At 34.8% G+C, this 15,742-nt stretch overlaps 1 protein-coding gene across 5 annotated transcripts in view; it reads left to right on the forward strand.

Moving 5' to 3' along the window:
* Nucleotides 1-702: 702 nt before the first annotated feature.
* Cdk7 (Cyclin-dependent kinase 7) overlaps nucleotides 703-15,742 on the forward strand; it is a 62,921-nt gene continuing 47,881 nt past the window's right edge. Inside the window, exons 1-2 of one of the 5 annotated variants that reach the window (XM_085820526.1) lie at nucleotides 703-1,174; nucleotides 1,264-2,587. In XM_085820526.1, the coding sequence (XP_085676652.1) occupies nucleotides 1,265-2,125 (861 nt within the window). In that variant the 5' untranslated portion in view covers nucleotides 703-1,174; nucleotide 1,264 and the 3' untranslated portion in view covers nucleotides 2,126-2,587. Of the gene's footprint in view, nucleotides 1,175-1,263; nucleotides 2,588-15,742 lie in introns of those variants that run through there. The other 4 variants (XR_015042151.1, XM_085820525.1, XM_085820523.1 and 1 more) reach the window with 4 other exon arrangements.

Below are 15,742 nucleotides of genomic sequence, written 5' to 3' on the forward strand. Positions count from 1 at the left end.
CAAAAATTCATTAAAAATATGCTTCTCCATCTTAGCTCTTTTTTCCTCCCTGCTCATCCTCTGAGGGGTTGGACTTTCAAATAAGTATTTTGGACAACCAGAAAAAATGCATGGGTAAGCATCGTTATTTAATTTAGGATGCCCTCTACACATCTGAATAAAAGTACCTTCGTTTGTTGGTAAATAATCATAGCGAATAATATCATCTTTTCGAAATGTTTTTTACATTGAATTCATCTGCTATCACTTGAAATAAAATTTTTCCTTGGAATTTTTTTGATCCATAAATCCCGTTTTACTGTATCTTTTGGAAATTTGAATACTGATACATATTCATTAGTGCCATCGTAATTGGATTTGCATGCTGGAACGCAACATCGTGCAGGCATGATGAAGACAGCTCTACGTAGACGTCGATCGTTATTCTTGTTAACAAATAAGTTAACTAGTAATCTCAATATAAAAACGAAAATATCCTTAACAACATTACTTAAATTTAGCAATAAAAAAGACACGAATAATAAAAATATACAGCACGCAATCAACGTAATAAGAAGTCTTCGCTTGCAGTGTCCACACAATGCAGTGCGAAGGGTGAAAGTTCAGACGCCTTACGTCAAAGAATCTCTAAGGATCTCTAAGGATCCTTAGAGATTCTTTGCCTTACGTGACGTCAAATCACGTGATTCTGCAGCTGACCAGGCCATCTAATCTCGAAGGCCACGATAGTGGTCGCAGAAGCCGAACACTGAACGCTAGTAGTTCGATCTCAGTTCGATTCGAGGAGAAAGGGATGACAGAATGACCTTTTTCGTGTTTTTCCTTACGTCTAACGTAGATACGAACCGGTTACCCTTAAAAAGACTTCCTGCCCTTCCACGCAGACATCCCTTCCCTTCGGTTAACCAACTCTGGAGTGCTTTGCTATAGTAGAATAATGCCAAAACCAAAGCTCATTTGTAAATCTTTTATGATATAATATATATACTTATCTTACAGCACCCAACGATTAGCCCACAACACCCTAGCTCTCTTCGTTGACTCCATGCTGTGTCTAAATTGCTGGAAAACTTAGTGGTAAGGTGCAACTGTGTAATTGATTTTGTCGCAGATAGTGTTAACGTTGCGTTTTGTTAGAAGGTATTACTTTCGAAAGGATATATTATTTCTGAAAGTAAGTATTAACTTTTGTATAATTTCATATTTAGAAATAAAAGGCTTTGGGTTAGGTTGTTTTCTGAACAATAACTTTTTCTCTTCAAGCATGACTACCTTGGATGATAAGTTATTAGGTGAAAAAACACATTATTACTGCAGTAGCAGCAGTGAAGATGAAGCTGATGAGGATTCTGACAAAAATTATTCTTCTGTAGAAGTTCCTTCAAAATCTGTTATTCAAGATCCCAGGGAATGGGATGGTTCATGCACGAACACAGGACCAAAAGGTGTCATTAAAGATTGGCAAAGATACAAGCAACTGGAATCCGAGAGACGTGAAGAACAAGAGAAAGAAAGACTTGCATTGATTCAGAAATTTTCTATGACTTGTCAGTCAATCAAAGATGAAGAACGGAGACTTCAAGAAGAAGATGATTTAGATCGTGAATTAAAAGAACTTTTGGATGATAAAATTCTTGAGGAATTTAAAGCGCTACATATGCAGCAGTTGATGGAAAAACATAGTAAGAATCCAAATTATGGTACTTTACTTTCGATTAAATCAGGACAAGAATATTTAGATGCTGTTGATCAGACAGAAAAATCAACCACTGTAATTATTTACATTTATAATGAAAGTGACAAGGTTTGTAAATTGATGCATTCTTGTTTTCAGTCATTAGCAGCAGAGTACCCTGAAGTGAAATTTTGTAGTTGTGAAGTTTCAGTGGCAAAATTAAGTCGGCACTTTGAAAGGAGGGGGGTTCCTGCTATTCTCGTTTATAAGAATGGTGTACTTTTAGGTAATTTTGTTCGTGTAATTGATGATTTAGGAGATGAATTTGTAACCTCAGATATAGAAAACTTTTTATTAGAGCATGGTATGTTGCCAGATCGTAGTTTGATGCTTTCTTCGTTGCGCCAATCTAGGTATGTTGATAAAGCTGATGAAAGTTCATCTGATTAATGATGTTAAATTCTTAAACATTTTTTTTTTAATACTGTTAAAATTTTAGTTTATGGCTTCGTCTTGTATGTTAAAATCATACTGAATGTAGTGAAATTTTTATTCAATATGCAAGTGTCCTAGTAGCAAGTAAAAGCTGTGTTTTTTGTTTTAAGTAGTTTGCTTACATTATATTGTTGTATTGGTAGTTTTCTATCAATCATTCAAATTATGAAACAATTCACTTCATTTTTTTATACTTCAATGTTAAAGCCGCCACTGCACTTGATCACCAAAACTAGGAAACTTTAATCTGGATTGTGCAAATTTCAGATGGTGCCAAAGGTTTCTACTAGGGCATGTTAACAAGAAAATACCATTTTTGTATTTCTGTAATATTGCTTCAAAAGTCTAAATATATAAACAATATGCTGTAGACAGTTTTAGTGCATTTGAAAGCAATAATAAAGCAGGTAAAATTGCTGAATGCTGGAATTATTACTCCATGAAATAAGATAATTATTGTCTGTGTTAATGATTTCTTTAGCTAAAGAATGAAACTAAATCTTGAGAGTAGAAAGATAAAATTGTGACTTATTTTTCCCATTATTCAGTTTTATGTCGCCATTTCTTTTACAAAGATTGAATTGGGTTGATCTTTGGATTATGGTAACTTGGCGAAAATTTGGCAACGAACTCTGCTACAGCAACCCTCTATTTTTTTTCGCCGCCATTTTGGGGAAGACTCAGATAACCGGCACTTGGCGCAATTTTTTCCGCCATCTTGAATCGCCGAAAATCGCCAAATCCTCGGAAGGATTTTTTTGACGCCAAGAGGGAAATGACGTCAAAAGACGCTTTCCAAAATTTCCCTCCTGAGCCGGACATAGGGGAGAAACCGGTGCTAGGCGAAAATCGCCTGAGGCTAAATACAATAACGCGTTTGCGTTAAAAAGGTAAACAATGTACATAAAATTAATTTAGTTGTTGATATGTTAAAGTTAATCTACATACATGTTTTCACCTTAGTATTTTAGATGAAGATATATATAACTCCAACATTATTACCTTACCAACTTAATACTTTTCTTTTTTAATTCTGACCATTAATTTCTACACTTATCTATAACAATAGTTAAATATGTTTGAAAACATGTTCTTCATATAAATGAAGTAAAGATTATGCAAATGGAATATTTATCACGTAAGTAACGTTAAACATTTTAAAAGATAAAATATACATGAGTATATTATTTGGAGATACTCAGATAACTCGGATGACATTTTATTTTGATGAACTAAACCGTTCATTATAGATTTACTTTTACTCTCTATATTAAAATAAACTTATGTTAGCATTTTATATAGAATAAATATCTTATATAAAATTATCCATTCATATTATATTACCAACAAATTTATAATAAAATATATGAATGAATGAAAAATAGTATGAATGAATATGAATGAATGCAAAAATAGGTACAAGAATTTTAACTTACCCCATTGCAGTTGTGCATAACGTGTTGTATATATCCTTTTATTATATTCTTGTTGATATTTGCAGTTCTTCTAAAAAACAGTTTCTTGAAATATTAACATCTGAGGTTCGTGTTTTGAAATAATTAATCCAAATCACTTTGTTGTACACTTATGAAATGTTCACACTGCATGCAACACAAATCTAGTAGCTTGGACTATCCTCCTCATATCAGGTCACACACTCAGAGTCATACTTAACATTCTTAAAAACTGACTGGCTTCAGCATCTGTTTAAAATATTCCATAATTAAAAAGGTGGGGATAAATAGATTCCATTTCCACATCACCTTAGAAGTAGGTTTGCACTTGCTTTAAAAAAAACAGAAACTGTAAAATACTCAAAGAAGCATGCTAAATATTTCAATTGTTACTTTTAAGTATTAATTTCAGTTTTAAGGAAATGAAAGTTGAATTATAATCATGAAGAAATTGGTTATTGCGAAGCATGACATGCATAACAAATTAAGCAATATGATACGTTAAATATTTAAAAATTTTGAAAGTAATTATGTCTGTACATCAAGTGCAAACCTACATCAGGAGGTAGGAATCGTAATGCGTTTTTTTTTTACGGAGGTGTCGCCAAGAGCCATAATCCTCCGAACCTGAAAAATTCAAAAACCAAGGGAGGCAAAAAATGTTTTTTTAAGTATAACAGTCAAGATATTATAAAAATGAAATCACTGTTACAAGAAAAATAAGATACATAATAAAGAAATAATATACAAATAGGGTGTTTACATATTTTTAGAATAATTTTGATCAGAATTTTAAAAAAAATCACAGGTGGACTGTTGTGCCTTTAATCTCATAAAGAGCTAAGCTTCCTAAGTGCAAAGCCATCACAACAGATGGAATCTGGAAAGTTATGGACGAGGAATAAAAATCAATACCCATGGAAATATTATGAAAAGCCCTTCTTTCAGAGAAATCATGGGCATTTTCTGGGCAGGCTTGCCGGAAAAAAAGCTATCATATTGAACATATAAAAAAATACTCTTTACATTTTAAACATAATTAAATGGCCCCCAAATTGTTCTAAAAATGTGTAAATGCCTTCTTTTGTATATATTTACATTTAGTACTTACCAAAAATACTTAGGAAATAAATTACATTTTCGAACCTGTAATTCTGCTGTATTTATTTATGAAAGGGCTGCAGGATTTTTAATTTCCATACTCTGAAATGCAATTGAAAAACATGCACTTATTACTTTTTTTGCAAAGCTCTTTCTATATATATATACAGGGCGTAACAGAATTTATATCACAAGTTTAAGGGATGACTGAACATGGCAAACTTAATAATTTTCAGTATACATTGTCAAATGTCATCACAGGAACACAATAGTATGGAGGATGAAAGATTTTCTTATTGATGGTTATTTACAAGAATTGTTAAAATTAAAAATGGTCAACTGCAATATATAAATCACAACACTGAAGAACCAAGGCATAGACTTTAAAAGATGCCCACATCAAGTACTCTTGAATTAACACCAATTGTGCTGATACATTTTTCAAGAGAATCAATATATGTCTCTTAAAAGAAATCCGTCATAGTTGTGGTGCATGTATCACCGTGCAGTTGCTACTTGTACTTTTGAACAGCTGTTGTTAATACCAAGTGCTATTTTTAGTAATTATCTGCTTTTAAAAAGCTGTTTGACTTCTGCATTTACTTTGCATTGTTTTATGCAAACTGTCTTTTTTGGCCATGGTTTATCAGCCTTTAAAGCTGTCATATTTATTGCTAAATGTAAGCAGATAATAATAAAAATGCTATATCTTATTGTTTACTTTTTATGATGCATTTTAGAAAAAGAATCAAGTTCTTAAAATAATAATAATTATTATTATTAATGAAATATAATTAATTAATCATATTTAATTTCTTAATTATTAATGAAATATAAATAATTAATCATATATAATTTCTTAATTATTAATGAAATCTAATTAATTAATCATATTTAATTTATTAATTATTAATGAAATATAATTAAATAATCATTTTAATTTGATAATTATTAACATTTTTAATTTGATTGATTATTTAATTTTTAAGTCATTAATAATTTTAATAGTAATCTAAAAATACAACAAACAGCTTATGAGTGTATTCACCACGTCTACTGACAAAGTCACGTGATCAACATGAAGATTCATCTGCAGAGTCGCATGACAGCCGAAGTAAGGCGTAAGAAAATATCCCTTCCCTTTTCCCTTTCTCACTAGCTTAGTGAAGGTTTAAACTTGCAACCTGAACTGTCCTCCCACTGTTTGGCGCCTATCGCTCAAGTAGGTGAACGCGATTTCTGGAAGTTCGCCAAGTGCCGGTTATCTGAGTATCCCCCCATTTTGTCTTCACGAAGCAAACACATGTTTCTTTTCTTTTTATTTACTGAACACTTTTTCCAACAATCTACTAGCCGAATTACACTTATGCTAGAAATTTTATGCAACAAAACTGCTTAATCATGACAAATATTAACTGCAAAATTGGGAAAAAGTGCACAATCGCAAACTCCTTGCGTGTTTTTCAGAATAGCACATACACACAAACCATGTACACGTCGACTTATTTTTACTTAAAAAAACATCCCAGAATTACACAAAAATGGCATTGCGCGCACTCTTCACTATATACATGTACACTGCTTTTTTCTCATAAATTAGAAAAATTTCACGAAAATGCATGACAATTTTCTGAATCTTTAAATTCGGTAAAAAGAACATATATGAAATTACCTGATCGCGAAAAAGTATATACCCTTTCCAAAGATTAACATTTCCACGTATAAAATAAATAAAATATCCAAAAACTTTTACCTCTAAATTATCTATTATATTATAAACGTCACCAACGAATTCATACTGCAAACATTACAAATGGTTACAAATACTTAGTGTCAAATATTTAAATTATTTCCATGCACGTTTACTTCCACTCAAACGTATACCAAATTCCTACAAACATATAATTCACAAAATAACTATCATTTAATTAAAATATACCGTAATTTCGCACGTATAGTCCGCAGACACGATTTTATATAAAAAAAAATTAAAAAATTGTCAGATAGTCCGCAGACTATACGTCCGAAATTACGTTTTTTTAATACGGCAATATTCCCATGCTTTTTAAACACATCCTTTTGTTCGCGCAAATTTCTCACCGCTTTCTTGTCCACTTCAAAATAACGGAGTAAAATCCTAGTATACGGTGCAGCCTTGGCACGACTTTGAAAATTATCGCCAACACCAAAAATGATCCAAAGAACGTCTATATATATACTATACACGCATAGTATATATACTATATACATAGTATATATACTATGCGTGTATAGTATACTATATACATAGTATATACTATGTTTAACTATATATTTTCTTTGAATGACCGTTAACTACTCATCGTATATGTCCCATTTTTACTGCTCATCATAAAGTCGCCAAAAGTAGTCAAATCCCGTGTGCACCTTATACTAGGATTAAACCAATAACAGCCCGCTTCTCTAATTCCATCTTTTTCAGTTTTCTCAACTACCTCTCAGCAATAAATCTCCGGCGATGTTTCATCAACGTTAGCGAAGATGAAAGACAAAATACGAAAACAAAATACTGTGCAACGTGCTATCCTCGTGATAAGTGGTAATGAAATGTGACCTTCGACCCCACTCACTCGGTGTTGCCAAACCACGCTATAAGTAAAAGAATCACGCTTTTTTTTTTTCGTACTCCAGGTACTTGCTACTATGGCTCCTAAAAACCGAGTTGACGCTATCAGGTTCAATGTTTCTTCTAACCTTCTTCGGAAACATACAATGACCTGACTAGAACAGAGAGCTTACTAAAGCTATGTTCACTAATTGTAGTAAGTAGACAGGATACAGACGAAGGGTATACAAAACCCTTTATTTTTTTCTTTATATACAATGACTTCCGTACTTCGGAATACAATGACCCTCCACTCGGTGTCTAACTTAAAAGATATCAAAATAAAACTAAACTCTAATTTAACTTTAGAATAAGATTGGCCTTATAATAACAGAAAGCGTATGTAGCACAGAGACTGTGAACACTACAATACGTTTAATTTATCAAGAGGATTAAAACCTCTGGCCTGGAAGGCAAAGTAGCAACTGCGTAACTTCTAAGGTAAGCGGCCTGCTTCGAACTCACGGCTTCCTCTCTTTTGCTTGGCAAAAAGGCCACACTTAAATACTTGGCGTTCGCCAGACAACTTTGCATAAACTCCTTCACGCTTATAATTCTGGCCGGAAGTAGAAAATAAGAAGTGATAGTAAAGATTTAAAATAAAATAAACGTTAGTAAAACTTAAGATCCTTACATACTTCCCGCCAGATTTAATTAGTTTGAAACTGAGGTCTAAAACGACCTTGTTGAAAACTTTTAGCTCTAGAAACTAACGCGAGGCCAAACTTTTACAATCATAACTTAGCTAGAAACTAGAAAATTTTAAAAGAAAGAAATTTGTTACAATAGCAGCTCCCGGAATATACAACAATCTTTTTTCTTTTTCATCTGTACTGCATCAAAACAGGAGCTTTATTCAATTCTGGTTCCTTCCAGAGATCTGGAAGGAAAACTAGTTTAATGAAATGTTACAGAATGACATTGCAAATAACATATAGAATATACTTTTCTTAACATTCTTATTTCATTCATGACTATTTTAATTATCTCTCCCCGTGCTCTCTGACATGTGTTGTAAAAACACCAAACACGAATGTGTTTCTGTCTATGTGTTCAACACTTCCTCCTACAATCAAAACACTAACGTGTTAAAATTCAACATACGAGACCTCTTAACACACCCTAATTTCAACTCTAGACCCTGAGGTACTATTCTGAAAGTGGCTAACTCTAAAGTGTAGCGTCAGAGAGCCTAACTACATCATTCAACCTTTAAGACATATTCACCATGATTTAATCTTTACAGTCACACGAATAACAAATTTTTTTAACATTACTTTCACTTTTACCATATCACGGTATTTCTAAACATTCAAAATAACAGTTCACATGTATACAAGAACATATCAAGATGCCGTTAATTTTACACATTTGAAAACATACATTAGTAGTACATTGTTAACTTCTATTCTTTTCAAAGCAAGTGCCAATTCTTTCTACATTGAAATAATACTACATTTCAAAAAGTCTTTCAGACTAAAACGTCTTTCTTGTTAGAATGTTTTAAATAAAATTTATACAATAACTTTTTACAATATTTAAGTCTTTATACAACGCTATTATACATCAACTTTAGTTTTACGCGCGAGTAATTGAAAAACATAATAAGAAAATCGGTCACAACTCATTTCTCGCCCTTTTGGCGATAAAGGTAGACCTCGCATGAGGTAAAACTTCTTGAAATCTGCCACTTGCAGTAAGAATGAAAGATTAACTTAAGTTTGTAAAGTAACATAAAATTTTACTTATCTTTGTAATATTCAGACATCCTTTTCTGGGCCCAGTCTTTAAAGGTGCTGCAGACCGTAGCTTGGTTGATCCTCCTTCTTGTACGGGCTCGCCCTTCAGTGCTTTCCTCTGGAAGCTTCCGTTTTTCACCACTACGGCCACCCTTGAACATCTTCCTTCTGTCCTCTGCTTGTGGTCTTGGCCGTTTGAAGGCAGCTGGTCTTGGTGGAACCGGGAAACTTTTGTCGTGATCCTGCTTGGACCTCGTTGTTGGCCGTTCAAATTTTTCTTGTACTTTTTCCTCCGCCGCTGATGGCCCTTCCGCAGTTTGGCGACTTTTGCTGCGGAGAGTTCTGTCGGATGAGTCAATCTTCCGTTTCACAGCCGGGTTATAGTTGCCGTCCTTTCTCCCGGTCTTTTCCACATACGTCGTCCTTCTCCCTTCTTCATTCTGGGGGTGTTCGTGAACTCTGTTTTTTGGACGGTGGAACGGCTTCTTTTTCTTTGTACCTTCAATTTTTCCGCGGGGCAATTTTCTTTTCACTTGCTTCTGTCTCTCATTGGCTTGCCCTTGTACTTGTCGTTTTCCCACCTCTGGAACTTGTACCTGCGGTGTCTGCCGTACCGGATCCTGCAAAAGATCTGAAAAGATTTGCATTTTATTACGGTCATAGAATGGTTTTATCTGGTCAATGTTTGCGGAACAGGTTTCACCATTTCTTGCCTTTAACACTACAACAGCGTGAGTTATTTTTTCTATAACATATGGTCCTTCAAAGCGTGGAAAAAATTTGGCAGTTTTATCTTCTGGTGCTGAAGAAAGTGAATGCTTAATTTTTAGTACTTCATCCCCTACTTTATAAGTTACTCCCCGTCGTTTCAAGTCATAATACAATTTTTGTTTTCTTTGTGCTACTTCCGTATTCTTTTTTGCTTCTTTTATTAGTTTTTCTATATCACCCATTTTAAATTCTGGGGCTCTTTGTTGCACATAAAATAGTTTATCTAACGGTGTTATAACCTTTCTGCCTAGAAATAACTCAGCAGGAGTTTTGCCCGTTGTATCATGTTTTGCGGTCCTAAGGGCGAAAGCAAATTCATTGACATAGTTATCCCAGCTTTTATGAAAATTTTTAACATAACTACGGATAATTTTCGCTATATTTCTGTTGACCCGTTCCACTATATTTGATTGCGGCCGATACGGGATCATTTTTAAATGACGTATGCCCAGTTTTTTGCACATGTCTTCAAATATATTACTTACAAATTGAGGACCATTATCCGATATAACTTTTAGGGGCGCCCCGTATTTTAAAATATATTTATTTAAAATAGAATCGGTAACTAATTTCGCGGAGGCTCGTTTTAAGGGAACAATTTCGGTCCATTTACTAAAATGATCAACTATAACAAGGAGATAGCGACTTTTGTTTAACTGACTTTTTGGGAAAGGGCCCAATAAATCGATGCCGATTATTTCATTTGGAAATTCGGATTTAATACTATTTAGAAACCCGGCCGGGCGGAAATTAATATAATTAACGGCTTGACATGTTGGGCAGGACTGGACATACGCCCTTGTTAACTTTTGCAGTTCAGGAAAGTAGACTGCCTCGCGTACGCGTTGAGTAGTTTTTCGAATACCAGCATGAGAAGCTAAAGGGCTGTCATGGAGCTCTTGCAGGATATTTAATCTAAGACTAGCTGGGATAACAGGTCGAAATTCGTTGTTGGAATTCGTAGTTTTTGTATAAAATAATAGACCATCTATTAGTTCGTAATGGGCCGCCCTATTTCTTATCGCCACAATATCTTGGTGGCTAAAATTTTCAGGATCCTTCAAATACTCATAAATACTTCCAAACTCAGGATCCTTACCCAGTTCGGTTATTACAGTTTCTCGGGAATTTATTGTACACGCTGTCAGCATTGCAACTTTTACGGTATTACCCTGTTCGTCTAATTTAATTCGTGACAGGGCATCTGCTACGATATTTTCCTTTCCGGGGGTATGCTTGATTACCAGATTATATTCTTGCAGCTTGAGTGCCCATCTTATTAACCTTGGGGATAAATTTTTTCCAGAGTACAATCTAGTTACCGCTGCATGATCAGAATATACTGTTATCGGCGCCTTTCCAAAATAGACTCGGAACTTTTGCACTGCTAACAGAACTGCAAGTGCCTCTCTCTCGGTCGCGGAATAGTTTCTTTGTGTTTGATTTAAAGTTCGGCTAAAAAATGCTACTGGCTGCTGATTTTGCGAAAGTACCGCTCCTACCGCATAATCCGAAGCATCCGCTGAAATTTCTAAATTTTCATCCTTTTCAGGAAATTTCAACACAGGGGCTTGCGTTAATGCTTGTTTTAATTTTTCGAAAGCACTATTGGCTTCGGCCGTCCACAAGAATCTTGCCTTTTTCCTTTTTAATTTTAACAACGGCTCAGCGATAGCCGCAAAATCTTTTATAAAGGACCTATAATATGAACAAAGTCCTAGAAAAGAAGAGAGCTTCTTTGCCGTGTTTGGAGTCGGATACTTTTGTACAGCGATTATTTTTGATTCATCTGTCTCGATCCCTTTTTGCGATATTTTGTAACCTAAATATTTTAATTCAGGGGCTGCAAATTTGCATTTTTCGACATTAACTTTTAGACCGGCCTCATTTAATAAAGAAAACACCTGTCTTAAATCCTGTACATGTTGGTCTAGATTATCACTAGTAATAATGATATCGTCTAAATAGATAAATGTGGACTTTCCGAGAACAGGTCTTAACACAATGTCCATGCATCGCTGAAATGTTGCTGGGGCGCCTGAAAGGCCAAACGGCATTCGCAAAAATGCATAAGTGCCAGACTTGGTTATAAAAGCAGTCTTAGGCACGTCCTCAGGCCTGATCCCTATTTGAAAATAACCATTCGTTAAGTCTAAAGTTGTCATAAATTTGGTTGATTTTATGTTCCTTAAAATTTCTTCTATAATCGGTAAGGGATATACCGGATATTTCGTTATGGAATTTAATTTACGGTAATCAATAGCGAATCTCCACCTTTTTGGATGCTCCAAAGGATAATCATTATTTTTCTTACATAAAACCACCGGACTAGCATAACTACTTGAGATAGGCGTTACGATCTTTTTACGTAGCATATCGGTAATATGCCATTCTATAATTTTTTCCTTATTCTTATCATACCGGTATGGTTTTTGACGAACCGGCAATGCATCTCCGGTGTCAATACTATGGTTAGTAACCTGGGTAAATCCTGGAATATCACTAAATAAGGAAGCAAATTCACTTACCACTTGTCGGATTCTATCTTGCTCGTCATTAGGCAGGTGGTCGAGATTTAACCTTGGCGGTTCAACCTTTTCTACACGCACTGGTTTCATCGTCAGCTTAAGAGACGCTTCATTAAAATCCAGTGTAGCTTGTGCGTCTGAAAGAAAGTCTATTCCTAGTATTAAGTGTGCTTGCAAATTCTTTACTATAAAAAACATCACCTTTACTTGTTCGTCCTTGATACGGATGTACAAAGGTACTTTACCTACGCACTTACATTGTTCTCCTTGCGCCGCTAATACTGTTGTATTATCCGCATTATATATGCGGTATTTGCGAAAATACTTTCTAAAAAAGACTTCTGCCACACAGGAACACTGCGCGCCGGTATCCAGGAGTGCGGTGGCCGGGATATTATTTACCAAGACTTCAATCTTCGGAAGAGTTAAATTTTTCACCATTACTGTATTTAACTTGTAGGAAGAGGGGTTTTCGTGGCCTTCGGATTTCCGCACCCTCTCGTCAGCAGAAATCCGTTTTAGTTTAAATTATTTTTCCTTTCGGTGCTTTCCTTCTTTCTCCACTGGCCTTGAGACTTTTTTCCTGGGTTGCTATTGAACTGTCGACGTTCGCCGGCTGTTTTTGAATGCTCGGGTTTCCTTGCCCACTGATTCGCTTTTTCTCCGTAGCCATGTGCTTGAGTTTGCTGTAGTCTTGGCGTACCAAATTGGTTTCGCTGTTGATATTGGCGTCTTCTTTCGACGTCCGCCGTTCTTCTACTTTCAAACTGGATTGCTAGCTCAAATAATTTTTCCAGTGTAGTCGGATTTCTCAATTCAATAAAGTCTTGCACTTGGGGTAGTAACCTCGGCAAAATCACTTGAATTATTTCAGGATCCGGACGGTTTCCATACAAGAGCTTGAAAACGTGAATTTTTCTTAAAATAAACCTGGAGATGTTTTCCATTCTTTGTTGATATATACTGAAAAGTTCTGTTTCTAATTTCGCACGATCCCTTACAACAGGGAAGGCTTTTAGTAGGGCAGTCTTGAAATTTTCGTAGGTATAGGTGAAATTTTCGTAGGTATCTGCTTGACCCAAGAGACTTCTGCCGATACATTTGAACCAGTTAAGCGCTTGGCCCCTCAAAGCGCTGGTAGCTAAGGTAACTTTTTGAAACTCGTGCACGGGGTAGAGCATGAAGTGGTCATCCAATTTTTCCAAAAAACTGGTTACCTGTGAGTTTCCATTAAACGTTGCTTCTGGTTTCATCGAAGCGCGCATGGTCTGGACAATATACCCAAATCCTTCCAGGGCGGCAGCTGGCATTTCTGGATTCTGAGCTGTTTCTGCAGGCAGCACAGGTTCTTCTTGAAACTCGGCCATGGTTATTCTTCGTCGGGCGCCACTATCAGGTTCAATGTTTCTTCTAACCTTCTTCGGAAACATACAATGACCTGACTAGAACAGAGAGCTTACTAAAGCTATGTTCACTAATTGTAGTAAGTAGACAGGATACAGACGAAGGGTATACAAAACCCTTTATTTTTTTCTTTATATACAATGACTTCCGTACTTCGGAATACAATGACCCTCCACTCGGGGTCTAACTTAAAAGATATCAAAATAAAACTAAACTCTAATTTAACTTTAGAATAAGATTGGCCTTATAATAACAGAAAGCGTATGTAGCACAGAGACTGTGAACACTACAATACGTTTAATTTATCAAGAGGATTAAAACCTCTGGCCTGGAAGGCAAAGTAGCAACTGCGTAACTTCTAAGGTAAGCGGCCTGCTTCGAACTCACGGCTTCCTCTCTTCTGCTTGGCAAAAAGGCCACACTTAAATACTTGGCGTTCGCCAGACAACTTTGCATAAACTCCTTCACGCTTATAATTCTGGCCGGAAGTAGAAAATAAGAAGTGATAGTAAAGATTTAAAATAAAATAAACGTTAGTAAAACTTAAGATCCTTACAACGCATCGACTACTTTTCCCCCTCCCGGCAGTTGTGCTAAAGCAGTGCGAAGGATACTTGGAATCTCACGCTTTTTTTATATTTGATCATCGGCAGTTCACGACAGCGTGTTTTTTAAATTTCAACAATTTTAACCGTGAACAACCAGCGTATTATCCGCACTGGTGGATAGTCCGCAGCTTCAAAAATTCGCATTTTAAACACAGATAGTCCGCGGACTATACGCGCGAAATTACGGTAATTAAATTCAAAAACACTACTTAAAATACAAATAAGCACATACATTAAATTAATAAAAATTAACTTACAATCCTAATTACTTTAAACTAAATCATTGCTAATAACAATTTTCCCAATAATACCAAATTACTTTACTTCCACCTTACATTTAGAACAATGCATAAAAATAATATCCTCAAATAATTAAAAATACTAACTTACCTAATCTTCTTCAGAATCTTGATTACGTGGTGGATACACTTTTCTTATTTCCTCCGCTAAATAAAAAGCAGTCGTATCTGCGCCTGTTTCAGGATCTTTAAAATCATACTTATAGTTCATAGCAAGATGTTGAAAACATTCATCCTCCAAACAGACTTAATAAAACTTAATAAGCAATCTTTACTTCTATCTTGCACAACCTTAAAAAAACACTTATTACTACCCCTTTCAATCCCACTAAATACCCATTTCGAATTCACTTTAGATAAGGCCATGGGATCCAAAAATTAACCAACACTGTTTCACACAACACAGAATAAAGCTAAATACAAAATTTCCAGATTTCCCCCCTTTTCCGATTAAAGAACTGTAATTCGTCCATTAATGTCACGTGACATATCTCATGATCTCTCATTTCCCTCACACAAAATAATGCGTAATCGGAACTGAGTACTTGACTTTGGTAATACTCATTAGTTATTATAATATACTACCTAGGACTTTGGTAATACTCACATTATTACCAAAGTCCTAGGTAGTAACCTTTATCGCCTCCAAAATGTCGCCAAACTACCAGTTACCATATTCCAAAGATGAGCCTTGAATTGCAGAATTATATTTTTATAATTAATGTATACTAAAATGCTGATAACATTTTTAATATTTCTGTAAAATATTACTAATCATTAGAAGTATGAATAAAATATTCTAAAGTATAATTAAAATTTGTTTAAAAAGATGAATAAAAATTCAAAAATATTTTGTATCATTTCACTATATGTATTCTGTCATGCATTTTTCTTTTAAGAATTTGTTTTCATCTGAAGTCGGTTGTATCATTCTCTTAAGAATTTTTGTCTATCAGACCAATAATAATACTATATCTAGATGTGTTTTCTCATGCATTATATAGCAGAACTATTACCAATCACT

The sequence above is a fragment of the Stegodyphus dumicola genome, chromosome 7 (assembly GCF_044657685.1).
Source record: "Stegodyphus dumicola isolate Sdum_Otavi_A_Nest chromosome 7, ASM4465768v1".
NCBI classification, from domain to species: domain Eukaryota; kingdom Metazoa; phylum Arthropoda; class Arachnida; order Araneae; family Eresidae; genus Stegodyphus; species Stegodyphus dumicola.